The sequence below is a fragment of the Phyllopteryx taeniolatus genome, chromosome 5, assembly GCF_024500385.1.
Source record: "Phyllopteryx taeniolatus isolate TA_2022b chromosome 5, UOR_Ptae_1.2, whole genome shotgun sequence".
NCBI lineage: Eukaryota > Metazoa > Chordata > Actinopteri > Syngnathiformes > Syngnathidae > Phyllopteryx > Phyllopteryx taeniolatus.
In genome coordinates this window covers 6,424,111-6,438,990 of record NC_084506.1, presented here as the reverse complement: position 1 = coordinate 6,438,990, position 14,880 = coordinate 6,424,111, and the positions used below count along the sequence as shown (strand labels likewise).

Here is a 14,880-nt window from a genome sequence, read left to right as displayed (position 1 = left end):
AAATCTACAGTAAATGATGCCCATCCAAAAAGGTTTGTAATTGCCTAACGATGCCACAAGATTTTGGCAAAGCATTACTTTTGTCTCAACGAAGCTCCACAAATAATTTCAACAAAGGCTCCACAAATAACGTCAACAAAGATGCTTGTCACTAAGTTTGCCCGGGATGGCACCAAAGCATTAGTTTTATATTAGACATGGTTTTGGCAGTGAGTTTTTCAGTGAATAACGGAGGAAAGGTTTCCCCACAAATCTGCAAAAAGGCACATTTGGGAATGCCGAATGCAAATGCGAGGGGAGGATAAATAACGCTCCCAGAGTACAGTGTAAGATTGCGGCAATGAGTTTATAGTAGTTTTATGAAAGAACAATAATCAGTATTTTGGGCAGAAATACTGTAGATGGCCTCAAAATCACAATTCGCTGAGGGGCACGTGGAGGTCTGGGCCATCCGTGAGTACGCTGCAATGTGGTTTCAAGGGTGCAATGAATAAGGCGTGAACTTTTTTTGGGGGGTCTCTTCTAAAAGTCTTTCAGCAAAGTGATGGATGAAAACACACGTGTTGAAGTCTCCTTGAGTGACAGTGTGAATCCCTAATAGCTTGTACCAAGAGTTGTTTAGCACCCTGCATTAGAGTAGGGTACAAAAAGATAGCTATATTATAGATACTAAACGACTGAGTAAAACGTTACAATATAAAACAATATCACCACCTACTGGTTTCTTTCGTAGTGTGTTTGTTTTGTTTCGTTTTTAGGACGCTTTGAGGAGTGCGTCAAATCTTTTGTCACTATTTGTGACGAATAACAAATTGTACGGTAAGTGATATTGACGTTATTAGCCTTTTTATTAAGTTTAATCATGGCTGGCTTTTGACTTCGAAGAGCTCATTTCACTGCTACTTAAGTCCACCGCGAAATGGTTAACTTGTTGTTAGTTTAGGTCGTTAATTGTTCAACGTTAACTTTTTTTTTTTTTTTTTCAACGAGATGTTTTGTTTCTTGCTTCGACATGTTAGCTAGCGTTAGCAAGCTAACCTAACGGAAATTACATTAGCTTCGCGGTTAAACTTGCATTTATTGAAATATAACGGCAAAGTCGCCCGGTGCTTTTCGTCCCTTCGATAGCTCAGTTGGTAGAGCGGAGGACTGTAGAGGGGTCTCACTGAAATCCTTAGGTCGCTGGTTCAAATCCGGCTCGAAGGACTCTTTTTTTTTTTTTTTTTTCGTGAAATATATGTTAGGCGATGTTGTGTTTACAACAGAGAAGTGAAACCGTCACCACCAAATTAGATTTACAGAAAGGCAGAACTGGCAAAAGTACATACTCACGCTCTCTAATTTAAGTAGAAGTGTAGAAAAATACTATGGTAAAACTAGATTCAACTCGTTTACTCAAGTAAAAAAAGAAATTACAGCGTGAAATGTAATTAAGTACAAAAGTTAAAAAAAATATATAATTTTAAATGTATTTATTGTAAATTATATACAATACCTTACTCTTATTAACTTGCATAGCTCTCGTGCTGGGAAAAAAAACAAAAAACTAGATCCAGTTTTGCTGCACGCTAAATCGTGACAGTATAATCCAGATGGAACTGGCAACACGGACTGCATGAGCAAAACAAGATCACACAAACAAAGATAAATTGGCTCATGATAACTCAAAATCTACTTGTACATGTTTTTCAGATTAGATGGAGCAATTTTTAACACCAGAAGCTTGTGTTTTTTTTAGGCTGGCACAAGACAACGCATTTGCCGTGAATCATTTTTGCAGACGACAACATCCAAAATCTCACTTCAATAAGGCCCTGGATAAGAAATAGCTTGCTTCTCAAAATCTGTACAACTTGTTAATGCTCCCAGGTTCACGTTTGTCCATGGTGCTGCTGTCAGTTTTTTTTTTTTATGCTTTATATCACCCCAAGATCTCAATCAATCAATCAAAATCTCAACGGTGGTTGAGTTTCCCTGTCTCTGTGTGTCTTTTCTGCAGGGAGGTTTAAAAAAAATTAACAAGCCTACTGTATTTTGACGTAAGGAGTGCAAAGTCATCAGTAAAAACAAAAACAAATTACAATTGTACTGTAACAAAGTATCTCGCCATTGTTACTCCCCACTACTGCATAAAAGTGAAAGACAGCATACAGTAAACTACTCAATACACTGAATTGAAGTGCTAAACATAATCCTAACAAATGTTGTGTGCATGATATACTTGAGGTGGCACGTTGGATTGTGGTTGGCAATATTATTTATCTAATAATATAACAAAAACATGAGGGGGAAAAAAATCCTACAATACGTACATCACACTCACCAGAGATGCTGATTATTAAATGTATTCATGTGTGCAGATTTCTACTTGGCTGTAACATGTTTTGCTCTTACCAGCCAGTCATTGGACAGAAAAATGTTGGCACCAATGAGCTGGCGGTTGAGGGGTAATTTGAATTCTAATTGGATCAAGAAACAGTCCCATTGCGCATATTGTTTGAGTTAGATCGGCACAACTGATTCTGAAGGCCCTGGGCAGATTCAGTTGACATGGCAAAATCGGATCGGACAAAAAAAATGCAACATTCATATATACGAACTCGAAGCAGTGCAGCCAAGAGTAAAGCTACGAAATGAAGACGATAGACAGTTGGGAATAAATGAATACAATTTCATGGAAGAAATCATCGAATTTAAGTGGTATGGTAAATGTAGCTCAGTGCTTCTGAGGGGAGAAAGTCTTGCTGGCAGGCTTTTGTGCTACTCAATCAATTTGGTACTTTGTCGTATCATTGCACCAATGAAACTTCATCTGTAAGTGCTAACAATGGGAATAGCAATTGAATAAGAAACGCGAAAAAGAAGGCATTGATAAGACGCAACAAGTTCTTTTCAAAGTTGTATTGCTATCTTTCCACATAATTATCCCAGATATGTCATTTTATACAATAACATTGAAACGATTGGACTGGAATGCAGCTAAGTACAAATGCTGAGGTAGTTGGGAGGCAATACTAACTAAATCAGAATAGGATACATACATACAAGTTCAAAAGCCAATAATGATCAATTATGCATTTATGTCGTATGCTGGCACCCATCAGCGTGGGTCAGTTGTCATTCAAAGCAATTCATCACGGTCGGTGAGGGCGCGGCTTCAGTCGTGGCGACAGCGCTTCCTGGGCGACGGCGGCGACTCCAGAGAGAAGGCGGTCGGAGAGACGGGACGGGATTCGGGGATGTACTCCGTCTGGTATTTGTCAATGTACGGCTTGGCCACGGTCCACACCTGAGTTTACAAAAAAAATGAGCCTCTCTCACTTTCCACGCATGGGGAGCTGAGCTGGACTTCAGCCACATTTGGTCGGTTGAACACTTGCCTTCTGGTCAAGCAGGAGACGATGCACCGCCTCGATGTCCGGAGACATGAATCTGTCTTTAATCCACGGCCTGCAGAAGTGGAACAGTGGATAAATATTAACCATCCTGTACCTCTCTTCCACTGCAGCGTGACACTTTTTGTACCCTGGCCCTCGTGTGTTTGACTTACTTGACCACACCGCGCACCAGGTCATAGACCTTCTCCAGCGGCGTGGTGGTACGGAGCGGGCGGAGGAACTCGATGCCCTGGCAGGCCGCCAACAGCTCGATGGCCAGAACTAAGCACAGATACAAACATTTTCAGACAATACACAAACAAACAAAAAATGTCAACTTTAACGTCACTTCCGGCATTTTTTTTTTGTCCAAGATTAATTGTCAGAGAATATCAACACCATCTGCCTTTTTCCCTTGTTGTTTACGATGCTTCACCTTCCAACTAGTATTTTTCGCTTTTAACATGGAGCCAGCCGGCATCCCATGGGTGAAGAAGGCACCAGTAGAGGAGATGTGAAGAGGGACGAGAGTGAAATCAAGTGAAGTGAGAGAGACGACTAAATAGGGCAGGAGATTTAAACCGAACTTCGGGTGATTAGAAAACTGCACTTTGTTTACGTTGAGCTCTCAGTTGCTGCAGCCAACGCAAGTAACATCATCGAGACTACAATTTCATCATCTTCTTCCACTCTCGTCACCCGACGAGAAAAGAAAACAAACCTTGCCATATTGAACACACGCTGCAGATAGAACACGTTTCCTTACCTTGCTCCACGTGCTCCACCACTCTCAGAGCTTTCCTGGCAGCCCACCCACCCATGGATACGTGGTCCTCCGTGGCAGCACTGGTGGACAAGGAGTCCACAGAGGATGGATGGCACAAAACTTTATTCTCTGAAACTGTACATGGAAAATGAGTGAAGAGGTACAACCCCAATTCAATGAAGTTGGGATGTTGCGTTAAACATAAATAAAAACAGAATACAATGATTTGCAAATCATGTTCGACCTCTATTTAATTGAATACACTACAAAGATAAGATATTAAATGTTCAAACTGATAAACTTGATTGTTTTTAGCAAATAATCATGAACTTAGAATTTTATGGCTGCAACACGTTCCAAAAAAGCTGGGACAGGTGGCAAAAAAGACTGAGAAAGTTGAGGAATGCTCATCAAACACCTGTTTGGAACATCCCTAGAGCTTCCCTGAATTGCTCAGTCATTCACAAGCAAACATGGGGCGAGATTCACCTCTTTGTGAACAAGTGCGTGAGAAAATAGTCCAACAGTTTAAGAACAATGTTCCTCAACGTACAATTGCAAGGAATTGAGGGATTTTGTCATCTACGGTCCATAATATCATCAAAAGGTTCAGAGAATCTGGAGAAATCACTGCAGCAAGGCCGAAAACCGACATTGAATGCCCGTGACCTTCGATCCCTCAGGCGGCACTGCATCAAAAACCGACATCAATGTGTGAAGGATATCACCACATGGGCTCAGGAACACTTCAGAAAACCAATGTCAATAAATATAGTTCGGCGCTACATCCGTAAGTGCATCTTGAAACTCTACTATGCAAAGCAAAAGCCATTTATCAACAACACCCAGAAACGCCGCCGGCTTCTCTGGGCCTGAGCTCATCTAAGATGGACTGATGCAAAGTAGAAAAGTGTTCTGTGGTCCGACAAGTCCGTATTTCAAATTGTTTTTGGAAATTGTGGACGTCCTGTCCTGCGGGCCAAAGAGGAAAAGAACCATCCGGACCGTTATGGACGTAAAGTTCAAAAGCCAACATCTGTGTTGGTATGGGGCTGTGTTAGTGCCAATGAAATGTGTAATTTACACATCTGTGAAGGCACCATTAATGCTGAAAGGTACATACAGGTTTTGGAGAAACATATGCTGCCATCCAAGCAATGTCTTTTTCTTGGACGCCCCTACTTATTTCAGCAAGACAATGCCAAATCACATTCTGCATGTGTTACAACAGCGTGGCTTCGTAGTAAAAAGAGTGCGGGTACTAGAATGGCCTGCCTGCCGTCCAGACCTATCTCCCATTGAAAATGTGTGGCGCATTATGAAGCGTAAAATACGACAACGGAGACCCCGGACTGTTGAACAGCTGAAGCTGTACATCGAGCAAGAATGGGAAAGAATTCCACCGACAAAGCTTCAACAATTAGTGTCCTGAGTTCCCAAACATTTCATGTTGTTAAAAGAAAAGGTGATGTAACAAAGTGGTAAACATGACCCTGTCCCAGCTTTTTTGGAACGTGTTGCAGCCATAAAATTCTAAGTTAGTGATTATTTGCTAAAAACAATAACATTTATCGGTTTGAACATTAAATATATTGTGTTTGTAGTGTATTCAATTAAATATAAATATAAAAATATAAATATAAATAAATGTTGAACATGATTTGCAAATCATTGTATTCTTTTTTTATTTATGTTTAACACAACGTCCCAGCTTCATTGGAATTGGGGTTGTCGAAGTCAACGGGGGAAAGTGGTTGAAAAAAACGACGGGAGCCCCACCCAAAGCAGCAGCAGTACAGTGAGCGATCATGAAGCCCGAGTTGAGGCCCCCCTCGTTGACGAGGAACGCCGGCAGCTCACTCAGCGACGGGTTGCACAACCTCTCGATTCTCCTTTCGCTTATCGAGGCGAGTTCGTGCACTGCGATGGCTAGAAAGTCCAGAGCCTGACATGAAGCCAAAGGTTAAGAAGAGCAAAAACAGTACAGTACCTCGAAGTTGTTAGTTTGTTGGGTTGCACCTACCTTTGCCGGATACTCTCCATGAAAATTCCCACCTGAAATAGTCTCACCTCTTTCGGCAAACACCATCTTGCACGGCCAATAGGAAAAAGTAAAAGCCTTACATCGGGTATCATTCAGAACAAACAAAAAGGTTCAGGTTATGTCATAGCCGCGGGAATAGAACTCATCATAAAGCGCGGAGAAACAATGAAGATTGTCGATGTTCAGCAAATTCTACCAATTTCATCTTTGATTGAGGCTAGCACATACACTAGATCAGTGGAGTCAAACCCTCAAAATGCGCCCAAGAACAATTTATGGAAGGTTCCAGACTGGAGGATACGGGGTTGTCCGTGGCACTGTTGATTTCTGTGTTGATGATGTTCAGGACAAATTGGATGGTGTCGTTGGCAATGCCGTGGACCTTCGAGCAGAGCGGGAACGAGAAGCAGGTCAATGAATATACGCCAATCATTTAGATCATACGGAAGTGAGTTCATATCCAACATGACTTTTGAAGGTGCAAGGTGCTGATTATGAATGTGTGATTTGTGTTGTACCTGAGGACAGCAACGCATGGTGTAGGCATCCTGAACTCTGTCACAGAAGCGGTGGCTCTCTGGAGACACAACGGCACAAAACTCTCTTAGATTTTCACCTTCCTCAGAACGTAATCCCCTCAATAAACCGGCCTCTTCTAATTCCGTTGTAAAAATCTGGCTCTCCCTTACGCCCACCTGCGATTTGAGACGGGTGGTGATCAGAGTCCAGCAGCGAGCGGAAGCGTTGGGCCACCTCTATTTGTCCCGGGTGGGGCCTCAGCGAGTGGATGTCTGTGTCGGAGGGAGAAAAATAGAAGAATCAACCCATTTTGCTTTGTTTCAGGTCCCGCAACGCTGCTCACCGCTGTCGAAGGCCTTGGTGGTTCCCTTCAGCACCTCCAGGGTGAGCGCGGCGATGATGTCCGCCTGGCGGGCGATGGCCTGGGCTCGCTCCACGGCCTCCGCCCCCAGCGAGGTGATCATCTGGGTGCCGTTGATCAGAGCCAGGCCCTGCCGGGAGCAGACGGAACATAGGGTATGTTGGAATTACGCGACAGAAATGACGCCATTCACTCATTTGCTGCGTGCTGCGTTCCCCATATTGCCAGCCGTTTTAGAGAATTTTGACTGATCTTTCAAGACCCACGGAGTATTGTGTGCTGTGTCAATATTAACCAGAGAACCTGCCAAAAGAAACTCTTCTTTCACCAGAAAAATAGTTCGTTTCTGGCTTTTTCCTTTCTTTTTGTAATTATCTGTAGAAAATGGGTTGGTTTCAGCAAAAACACCAGTTTCTTACCAAATGGTGGAGAAAACAGTGATTTTTTTGACACAAATATTCCGGGCTTTTGTAACACCTCAAATGATGAAAACAACAAAAACAAAGACGGAAAAAGGGATTTTGATGGCAAAATAATCATTTATTTACTGATATACAACAAGAACAAAACACAGCGCGAGTAACGCTGACTCACCGCATGGCTCGAGTCGAGTCGACATGCCGTGCCTCATTCACCATCACCATTTCTCACCATCGTGACACCTACTTCTACTTTCTGCTACCTACTGCAGCACTACCATACATATACATACTCTGTTTTAGTTGAGTGAGGTGCCTCAACTTGTCCGATTTCCAACGTGTTGGCATTTCTCTCCCGGGTAATCGATGTTACAAGCCGAGAGTCACCGCCTAATCGTTATCTTCTACTTACGAGCTGTGCTGATCTCAAATCCATAGCGATGCAACGCCGACATCCACGGGAATCTGTTTGTCGCCGAGCTGAATTTCACAGACAAGTACTTGTACGTACTTGACGATGACTGTAATGCACTTTATTTTGGAGTCAGCCAGTCCTCCCCTCACTGTCTCTAGCTGGCCCAACTCCTAACTGGAGTATGGACGAGGGAGCACATGAGTCCCTCCGCTGGCTGCCAGTGCAGTTTTGAATACATTTGAAGATTCTTTTATTCCTTTTTAAAACTATAAATGGTCTTGCCCCGCCCACCTTACCTCGCTGAGCTACTCCATCCCTCTGCCCCTGCCCAGTGCCTCAGGTCAGCCTATCAGCTGCTTCTTGTGGTACCGAGGTCTAGGCTGAAGCTTTTCCGTCACTGGTCCCTCGTTATGGAATGACCTTCCTCTGCACATCAGAGAAACCCCTTCACTGTCCGTTTTTAAAACCTGTCTTAAAACCCGCCTTAAGCCTCAGCATCTGTTTTACTGTTGTCATTTTTTCTGTTTGTTTTTTGTTTGAATTGTTTATCTTAAATAGTTTGTATTTCTTAAAATGATTTTTTGTTATCTGTATACAGCTGTGGTTGTATTTAAAGTGCTTTATAAAGAAAGTTGAGTTGAGAAAACACATCGGTGGCAGTAAACGGTTGGATTCCAGTTGACCATAATAAACGTCCACGGCCGTGAATGAGTTCATGGTGCACCCGATTAATGTTTTCCTTTGACTGATGAGTCAACGATAGAGTCCGCCGTATACAAATCCCGATATAATGATTTGGGAGAAGGGAATGCGTGAATGATTCTGAACACAACCACAGTGTCTGTTTGCGTCCTGTAGTTGGGATGGATGATGTAATGTGGACCCTAGCTCCTTCTCTTTTGGGCAACATTACCTCTTTGGGCTTCAGCGATATTGGCTTTAGCCCATGGGCCGCCAGGACCTGGTCACAGATGAAAGGAGGGAGACAAAAAAACGTTAAAGGTCAAGGGTCGTCAATGGCAAACATGTTTTCCCGTTGGACCTTGCATCCTTCAGCGAGCAGGCCAGTCGGCCAGTCAGCAGCCGTGAAAGCTTATCTTACGTATTTGGCGTCGGCCCATCCGCTCTTAGGCGACCACATTTTACCCTCGCCCATCAGTCCCAGGGCCAGGTGAGAGAGGGGCGCCAGGTCTCCGCTGGCACCCACCGTGCCCTTCTCGGGGACGAACGAGAGGCAGGAAGCTGCAACGTGAGACCCACGTCATCCAACAACACATACACTGCGACCTTGATTCTGTTTTTCATGTTACAAGCGGTTGCTCGGTCAAACTTTTTTTTTTTTTGCCTTGTGTCGCGATTTGCCATACGGGCGACCTTCAGATGCACCTTCGCTCGAGCGAGGAGTACAAAACTGAGTAATTCAGGCGCATGTGCCTTTATCGACACGGGACAAACTCATATACAACATGAGAACACTTGCAAGGAGCAGACCCTCATGCGAAACGAATCAGCCTCACTTACTCCAGCTCTTGAGTGTAACTACTGTATTGTAGTATCTGTGTGTTTGATGTGTTCCTTTAAGGGGCTTGGCCTGCTGAGTGACATCGGAAGCTGGAGTCAGTTTGGCCGGTTAGTCCGCGTGTGAGCATCTGGGCGTGAGTTGCGGCCTACGGCGGCTACTTGCAAGTGTTCTCTGCAAGTGCATCGGCGACTGTGGCTCGCCTCGCCCACATGCGACAAATCCGCTTAACACTAATCGAGCGACAGCCGGCTCGTAACGAATATGGTCCAGGTGGTGGTTCTCACCGTTGAAGGCCTGGATCATGGCGTGAAGGGTCTCCAGAGAGATGCCGCTGTGCCCTTTGGCCAGAACGTTGATCCTCAGAGCCAGCAGCATGCGGGTCCTCTCCGGGCTCAGCGGGTTGCCCACACCTGCACACCGCTCTGACATTTAATGTCGTCATTGTCTTTAGCACTTGTCTCTTTTAGGCTCTTGGGCGTCCAAAAGTATGGTCAGCTCAGGTTTTTGACATGAGGTAAAAATGTCATCAAAATGAAGAAAAGTATCATTTTTTTCCCGCTGTTGAGACCCTAAGAATTACTACTAACGCATGCAATGTAAAGGTCCCATTTTTTTTCATCATAACATGATGACTTAGTTAACTTTGTCATCTACAGTATGCAGTTTGTGGGTCAGATTTCCGTGTGTTTCTGATGTAGATGTAGATAATTATTCAAGTACCTGCCCACTTTGTGGTTGGTACACGCCCACTCAACTCAGCTGAACGGCAACACGGCATGTTGTGGGTTTTAAGTGAGCGACATATGACGGGAGACGTATCAAAGACAACCCTCCGACAGCGCACCTTGACGTCGACCAATACGATTGCTTCTTTCAACGGTGTATTGCCTCCCTTGCTTGCCGTTGACGGCTTTTATTCACGCGCACAAACCAGTGTGTGCATACAGGACACGTTTACATACAAATTGTAATACATACTAGCCGCTACATAACGTGTAACCTGCTTGGAAGCTGCATTAAAATCTCCTTGAATGGACAGCCCGAAACGTGACACCACGTGTTTTTTTCCCCCTCTTTTTGTTCTTATTTTTCCCCAACATTGCCGCGGCCATCCATGGTAACAGTTGTATCCATTTGCGGTGAAAGCTGACACATTTTCTGGTCATGCCTCCCCGACATTGTTTGATTTGACAAGACAAAGCCCAGTAATCGTAAAAGATGCGATCCACTGGTATCGGAATACACGTCGTGTAATGTTGCCACTGTCTGACCGAGATACGGCAGTAGCCTGACATAGTACAATCGTGAAAGACCAAATTTGCCTTGTAGTCTGAGCCAGGCATTAGTGGGCCAACAAGCCAACGCTTGGTGAATTCTGCTTCACAATGATATGAAGACCCCACATCCAAGGATCCAACTCTCAACCGCCACAACATGGTGTGATATCGCCAAGGACTAATCAGCGCAAAGCTGTATTCCACATATAAATTCACAATAACAGTGATCCAATCAGAGGAAAGCTTATTTACATATCAAATCGTAATGAGAAATGAGACTATCTTAATTGCCAGGCGTAAAAGACCGACTAGAGTCGCTTGAAAAGGGCATCCTGGGAATTTCTGACCCAAATTATCTTGCAAACCCCCCCCCCCCCCAAAAAAAAATTTAAACTTTGAAATCAGAAAAATATGTATGCAATCATGTTTGTAATTGGAGTTTACCTGCTGAGTGTGAGCGCACCAGGTTCTCTTGCAGCTCCCTGTGCAACACATACACACACACAAAAAAACACTCAAAAACTCAGGTTTTAGCTCCAAACATTTGAATTATTAAAATGCGTGTTTTTTATTACTTGAGTTTGCTGACAGGAATGACGGTCCGAGCAAATTTGCCGAAACCGGTCGTGATCCCGTACACAACTGCAATGGAGACCGATACAAACGAACAACTGAGTTGTGTAGGTTTGAACACAATATCATGTTTGTGTTGATCTGACCTACCTTTGTTTTCCTTGACGATGGTGTCCAAAAGTTCTCTGGATTGCACAACTTTCCTCTCTGCCTCAGAGGTCAGCTGAAAGGTTAGGCGGGACGCAAAAAAAAAAAAAAAAAAAAAAAAAAAAAAGAAAACGTGAGTGGAAGATCAGCACTGACAATCTGGAGTGTTTGGATCGTTACTGACTGTTATCTTGTAGAGGCCTCTGCCTAAGTTGACCAGGTCTGTCGAGGTCAGGCTGTTGCCATCCAAACAAATATACTGCGGAGGTCACAAAAAACAATGTGTTCCCTAAGCACAAAAAAAGCAGAATAAATGCGTAGACTTACATCTCCGGGTTCTCTGTATGCCGCTGTGCTATTTTGTTTGCGCGATTCGTGTAAGGATAACAGTTAGGACCGTTCACATGGAAATGTCATTGAACTTATAAAATTGTCAAAAATGGATACAGATTGGAAACTCCAGGCTCACACGGGATGAAGTCCGGACACATGGTGTCTCCTTCGATGGCTGCAAGCACAACATCATACATATTTTGAGTCACTTCGACAATCTACAAAATGAAGGGAATGATCGGCAAAGAAAGAACAATATACTGTACAGTGAATATAAAACGTCTATCTGTCCATCCAAAATTGATGAAAAGACGAGGAGAAAACTGGTCAGGGAGTCTGACAACAACTTTGAAAGAGCTGCAGGAATTTATGGCAAGTACTGGCTGTTTAGTACATGGGACAACAATCACCCATCTTCTTCATACAGTATGTCTGAGCGATGGGCTATTGTGTGAAGATTGAATCTTAATCTTACAAAGAAAAACATCCAAGTCAGGCTACAATGTGCAAAACCACACTTGAAACCTGCCAGACGCTTGCGGGTAAAATCTTCTGCTCCGATGAAACTTTTGGCACAAAAACAACATTGTTCCTCAGCAAAAGAACACCATAGCTCCAGCGAAGCATGGTGGTGGCAGCATCATGCTTTGGGGCAGTTTTTCTTAGGCCTTAGTCGAGGTGGAGGGAATTATGAACGGTTCCAAATAGGAGTCAGTGTCAGCTCAAAACGCTCAGGCTTCTGATAGAAAGCAAACAAATCCGACTAAAACACCTAACAACCTTTTTTTGTGGGCACTCTAAATGGTGGCAGCTGTGTGCTGACTTGCGTTTCAATGTGATTGGTTGATTCTGAACTTATAGGCAAGATTAATGGTTGGAAGGTTTTTGGAATGATTTATCTCGCTCTCATTTTGTCTCTGACAAAAAAGTTCCCATTTGAACAGGAGTGTGTCGACGACAGCGAACAATCGATCGTCTTGTTCACGTAACGTTTCCCAGTTACAAACAGCGCGCAATGAACTATTTTGCACAGCGGCGGAAGAAAACGTCATCAAGAAGGCACGCTCGGTTACCACCATATTTACTCTTTTTCAGGTCATTGTTTTGTATTTACGGCCTGGTTGTGTTTTTCACACCAATATTTACTGTGATTATGACATTTTTAAGTTTGCAGATAACGCGCATGGAACCAGTTTGCGCAACAGCATAAAAATAACGTCATTAAGAAGGCAGACTCAATTGCAGCTGTACTTACTACTACTGTTTTTCAAGGATATATTGATTGTAAATACTTTATAGATACTCTGTATTAAAAAAAAAAAAAGTAAGGAGCATTTTCGACAAGTAAGTAAGTCATTAAATCATTTAAGTACTTTTCTTTAACATTTTTCCTTAAGTGCAGTGTTCATGTTCAAACTGTGCATAAAGTTACAGTGGCTTAGAATAATATGAAATATTAAACCTCAGTCAAACTACACTACACTACTCTATTTTAAAGGTGGTACTTAGAGAGCCAAGGATTTTTGTTTTTAAGGTGGTACTTGGTGTAAAAAGATCGAGAAGTACGAGCTCAGAAGTTTTTTTTCCCGCAAATATTGACTGTAACTTTGACGATTTAAGGTTGCCAACAGTGCGCAGGGAACTCGTTTTGTTGCAGCAATATAGGAATAGTCGTCACGACGCACGCTCAGTTACCGCCGTAGGTTTATTTATGGCTACAAAGTTTTTTCTATATGACTTTTTACTACTGCCTCTTTCTAGATTACGACACGATCCGACTTAAGTACAACTCGACGCCTTCGGAACGGAACTCCGTCGTAAAGCGAGGACCCGTTGTAAAGGGCGACGCGTGTGGTTTCTAACCCAGTTCCACGAAGTCATTATCCTCCAGGACGTCGTCGACGGTGTCGTCGGCGTCCAGCAGGCCGAGCCCCTGGCACCTGCGCACGGCGAAGCGGGTGTCCTTGAGCGCCCGGATGCCCCCGTTGTCAGGCTTGTTCTTCATGTAACGTTTGAGGGCTTCGTGGCCCAGCCAGCGGATGGTGGACGAGCTGTCCCGGCACGGCACCGCCAGCCACTCGTCTCGGACGTGGACGGTAAAGCGAGGCATGGCGGGACTCTGGCGCACTGAGCTCCGGGGTGGTCGCGCCCCTCCAAAAGGTAACGGCGAGAGAGCGGCGGGGGACCAATCAGACGCGGCCTCCCGGGGCCACGCCTCAGCGGTACTGTGGACTGACACTTCCCCCCCCCCAGCCCCCGAGGCCGAGGGGGTCGCTCAGTCACACGGGTGTTGGGACATCGTGAGCGAAATCCACTTTGGTGATATAACTGCAACACATGTGTCATGTAGCGGAAAGCTTGTAAATAATTATTCAACGCCTTCACTTAACTCATTGACATTTTTGGGGCCAGGTGCACAAAGCAAAAAAAGGGCACCGATCCCGAAAGCAATATTCATACAATGAAGACAAAAATAGCACTATGGACAGTATTTAATGTATGTGTTTAATTCTGTTGACACAAGCAACACAGACAATAACACAACTATTAACAAAGGAGGTGAAGGGAGGCTGCAGTGGATGTAAAAGGTTCAAAGGACAGGTTTTAGGAAGGAGAAGGAGGGGGTCTGCGGGCAAGCCACGAGCATATTTACAATTCTCCCAAGGACTCAAATTAATGCTCATCAGATTTCAAAATACTTTGGGTAAAATTGGTGATAGAGATTGTAACTTTTCTTTTAAATACTGATGAATGGGGGAAAATGGGCTGCAAAAAAGGTATTTTTTTGGTTTAGGGCAAATGGGTAGGTGCTTGAGCACCAGCTAGTGGTGATGTGTGCACATGCCTGTGTTTTTCAACGGGTAGTCGTGAAAGAGCTTGTCTGTGAAATTCAGATGAACTCACGAACTAATGACAAACAGATGCCAGTAGAAAGCGGCGTTGCATCACTTTGGATTTGAGATCCGCACAGCCTTTGAGTCGAAGACAAAGATTAGGCGGGGAATCTCGGCTTGTCGTGTTGATTCCGAGGGAGACAAATGCCAACGCATTGGAGGTCGGACAAGTTTAGGCACGCTTCAACAGAGTGTGCAGACTTACGATATAAACTGAGTGTGTGTCGCGATCG

General features: G+C 44.0%; 1 protein-coding gene, 1 long non-coding RNA gene and 1 other non-coding gene across 3 annotated transcripts; 2 read left to right on the top strand and 1 right to left on the bottom strand.

Moving 5' to 3' along the window:
* The first annotated feature begins 700 nt into the window (after positions 1 to 700).
* LOC133478408 (uncharacterized) lies at positions 701 to 11,850 on the top strand. Its single transcript, XR_009788669.1, has 2 exons — positions 701 to 819; positions 7,031 to 11,850. It is a non-coding gene; the product is annotated as an uncharacterized LOC133478408 (long non-coding RNA).
* trnay-gua (transfer RNA tyrosine (anticodon GUA)) lies at positions 1,119 to 1,206 on the top strand. The gene is given in 2 exon segments: positions 1,119 to 1,155; positions 1,171 to 1,206. It is a non-coding gene; the product is annotated as a tRNA-Tyr (tRNA).
* On the bottom strand, positions 2,887 to 14,007 carry hal (histidine ammonia-lyase). The gene is made up of 20 exons (XM_061774432.1): positions 13,617 to 14,007; positions 11,868 to 11,928; positions 11,748 to 11,775; positions 11,605 to 11,679; positions 11,424 to 11,496; positions 11,276 to 11,342; positions 11,145 to 11,182; positions 9,708 to 9,833; positions 9,004 to 9,143; positions 8,815 to 8,862; positions 7,050 to 7,197; positions 6,883 to 6,978; positions 6,706 to 6,764; positions 6,489 to 6,569; positions 6,167 to 6,232; positions 5,923 to 6,088; positions 4,144 to 4,278; positions 3,551 to 3,659; positions 3,381 to 3,450; positions 2,887 to 3,289 (listed from the first exon to the last, which is right to left on the bottom strand). The coding sequence occupies exons 1-20, from the start codon at positions 13,861 to 13,863 to the stop codon at positions 3,158 to 3,160; spliced, it is 1,965 nt and encodes a 654-aa protein (XP_061630416.1). The 5' UTR covers positions 13,864 to 14,007; the 3' UTR covers positions 2,887 to 3,157.
* Between the last annotated feature and the right edge of the window lie 873 nt (positions 14,008 to 14,880).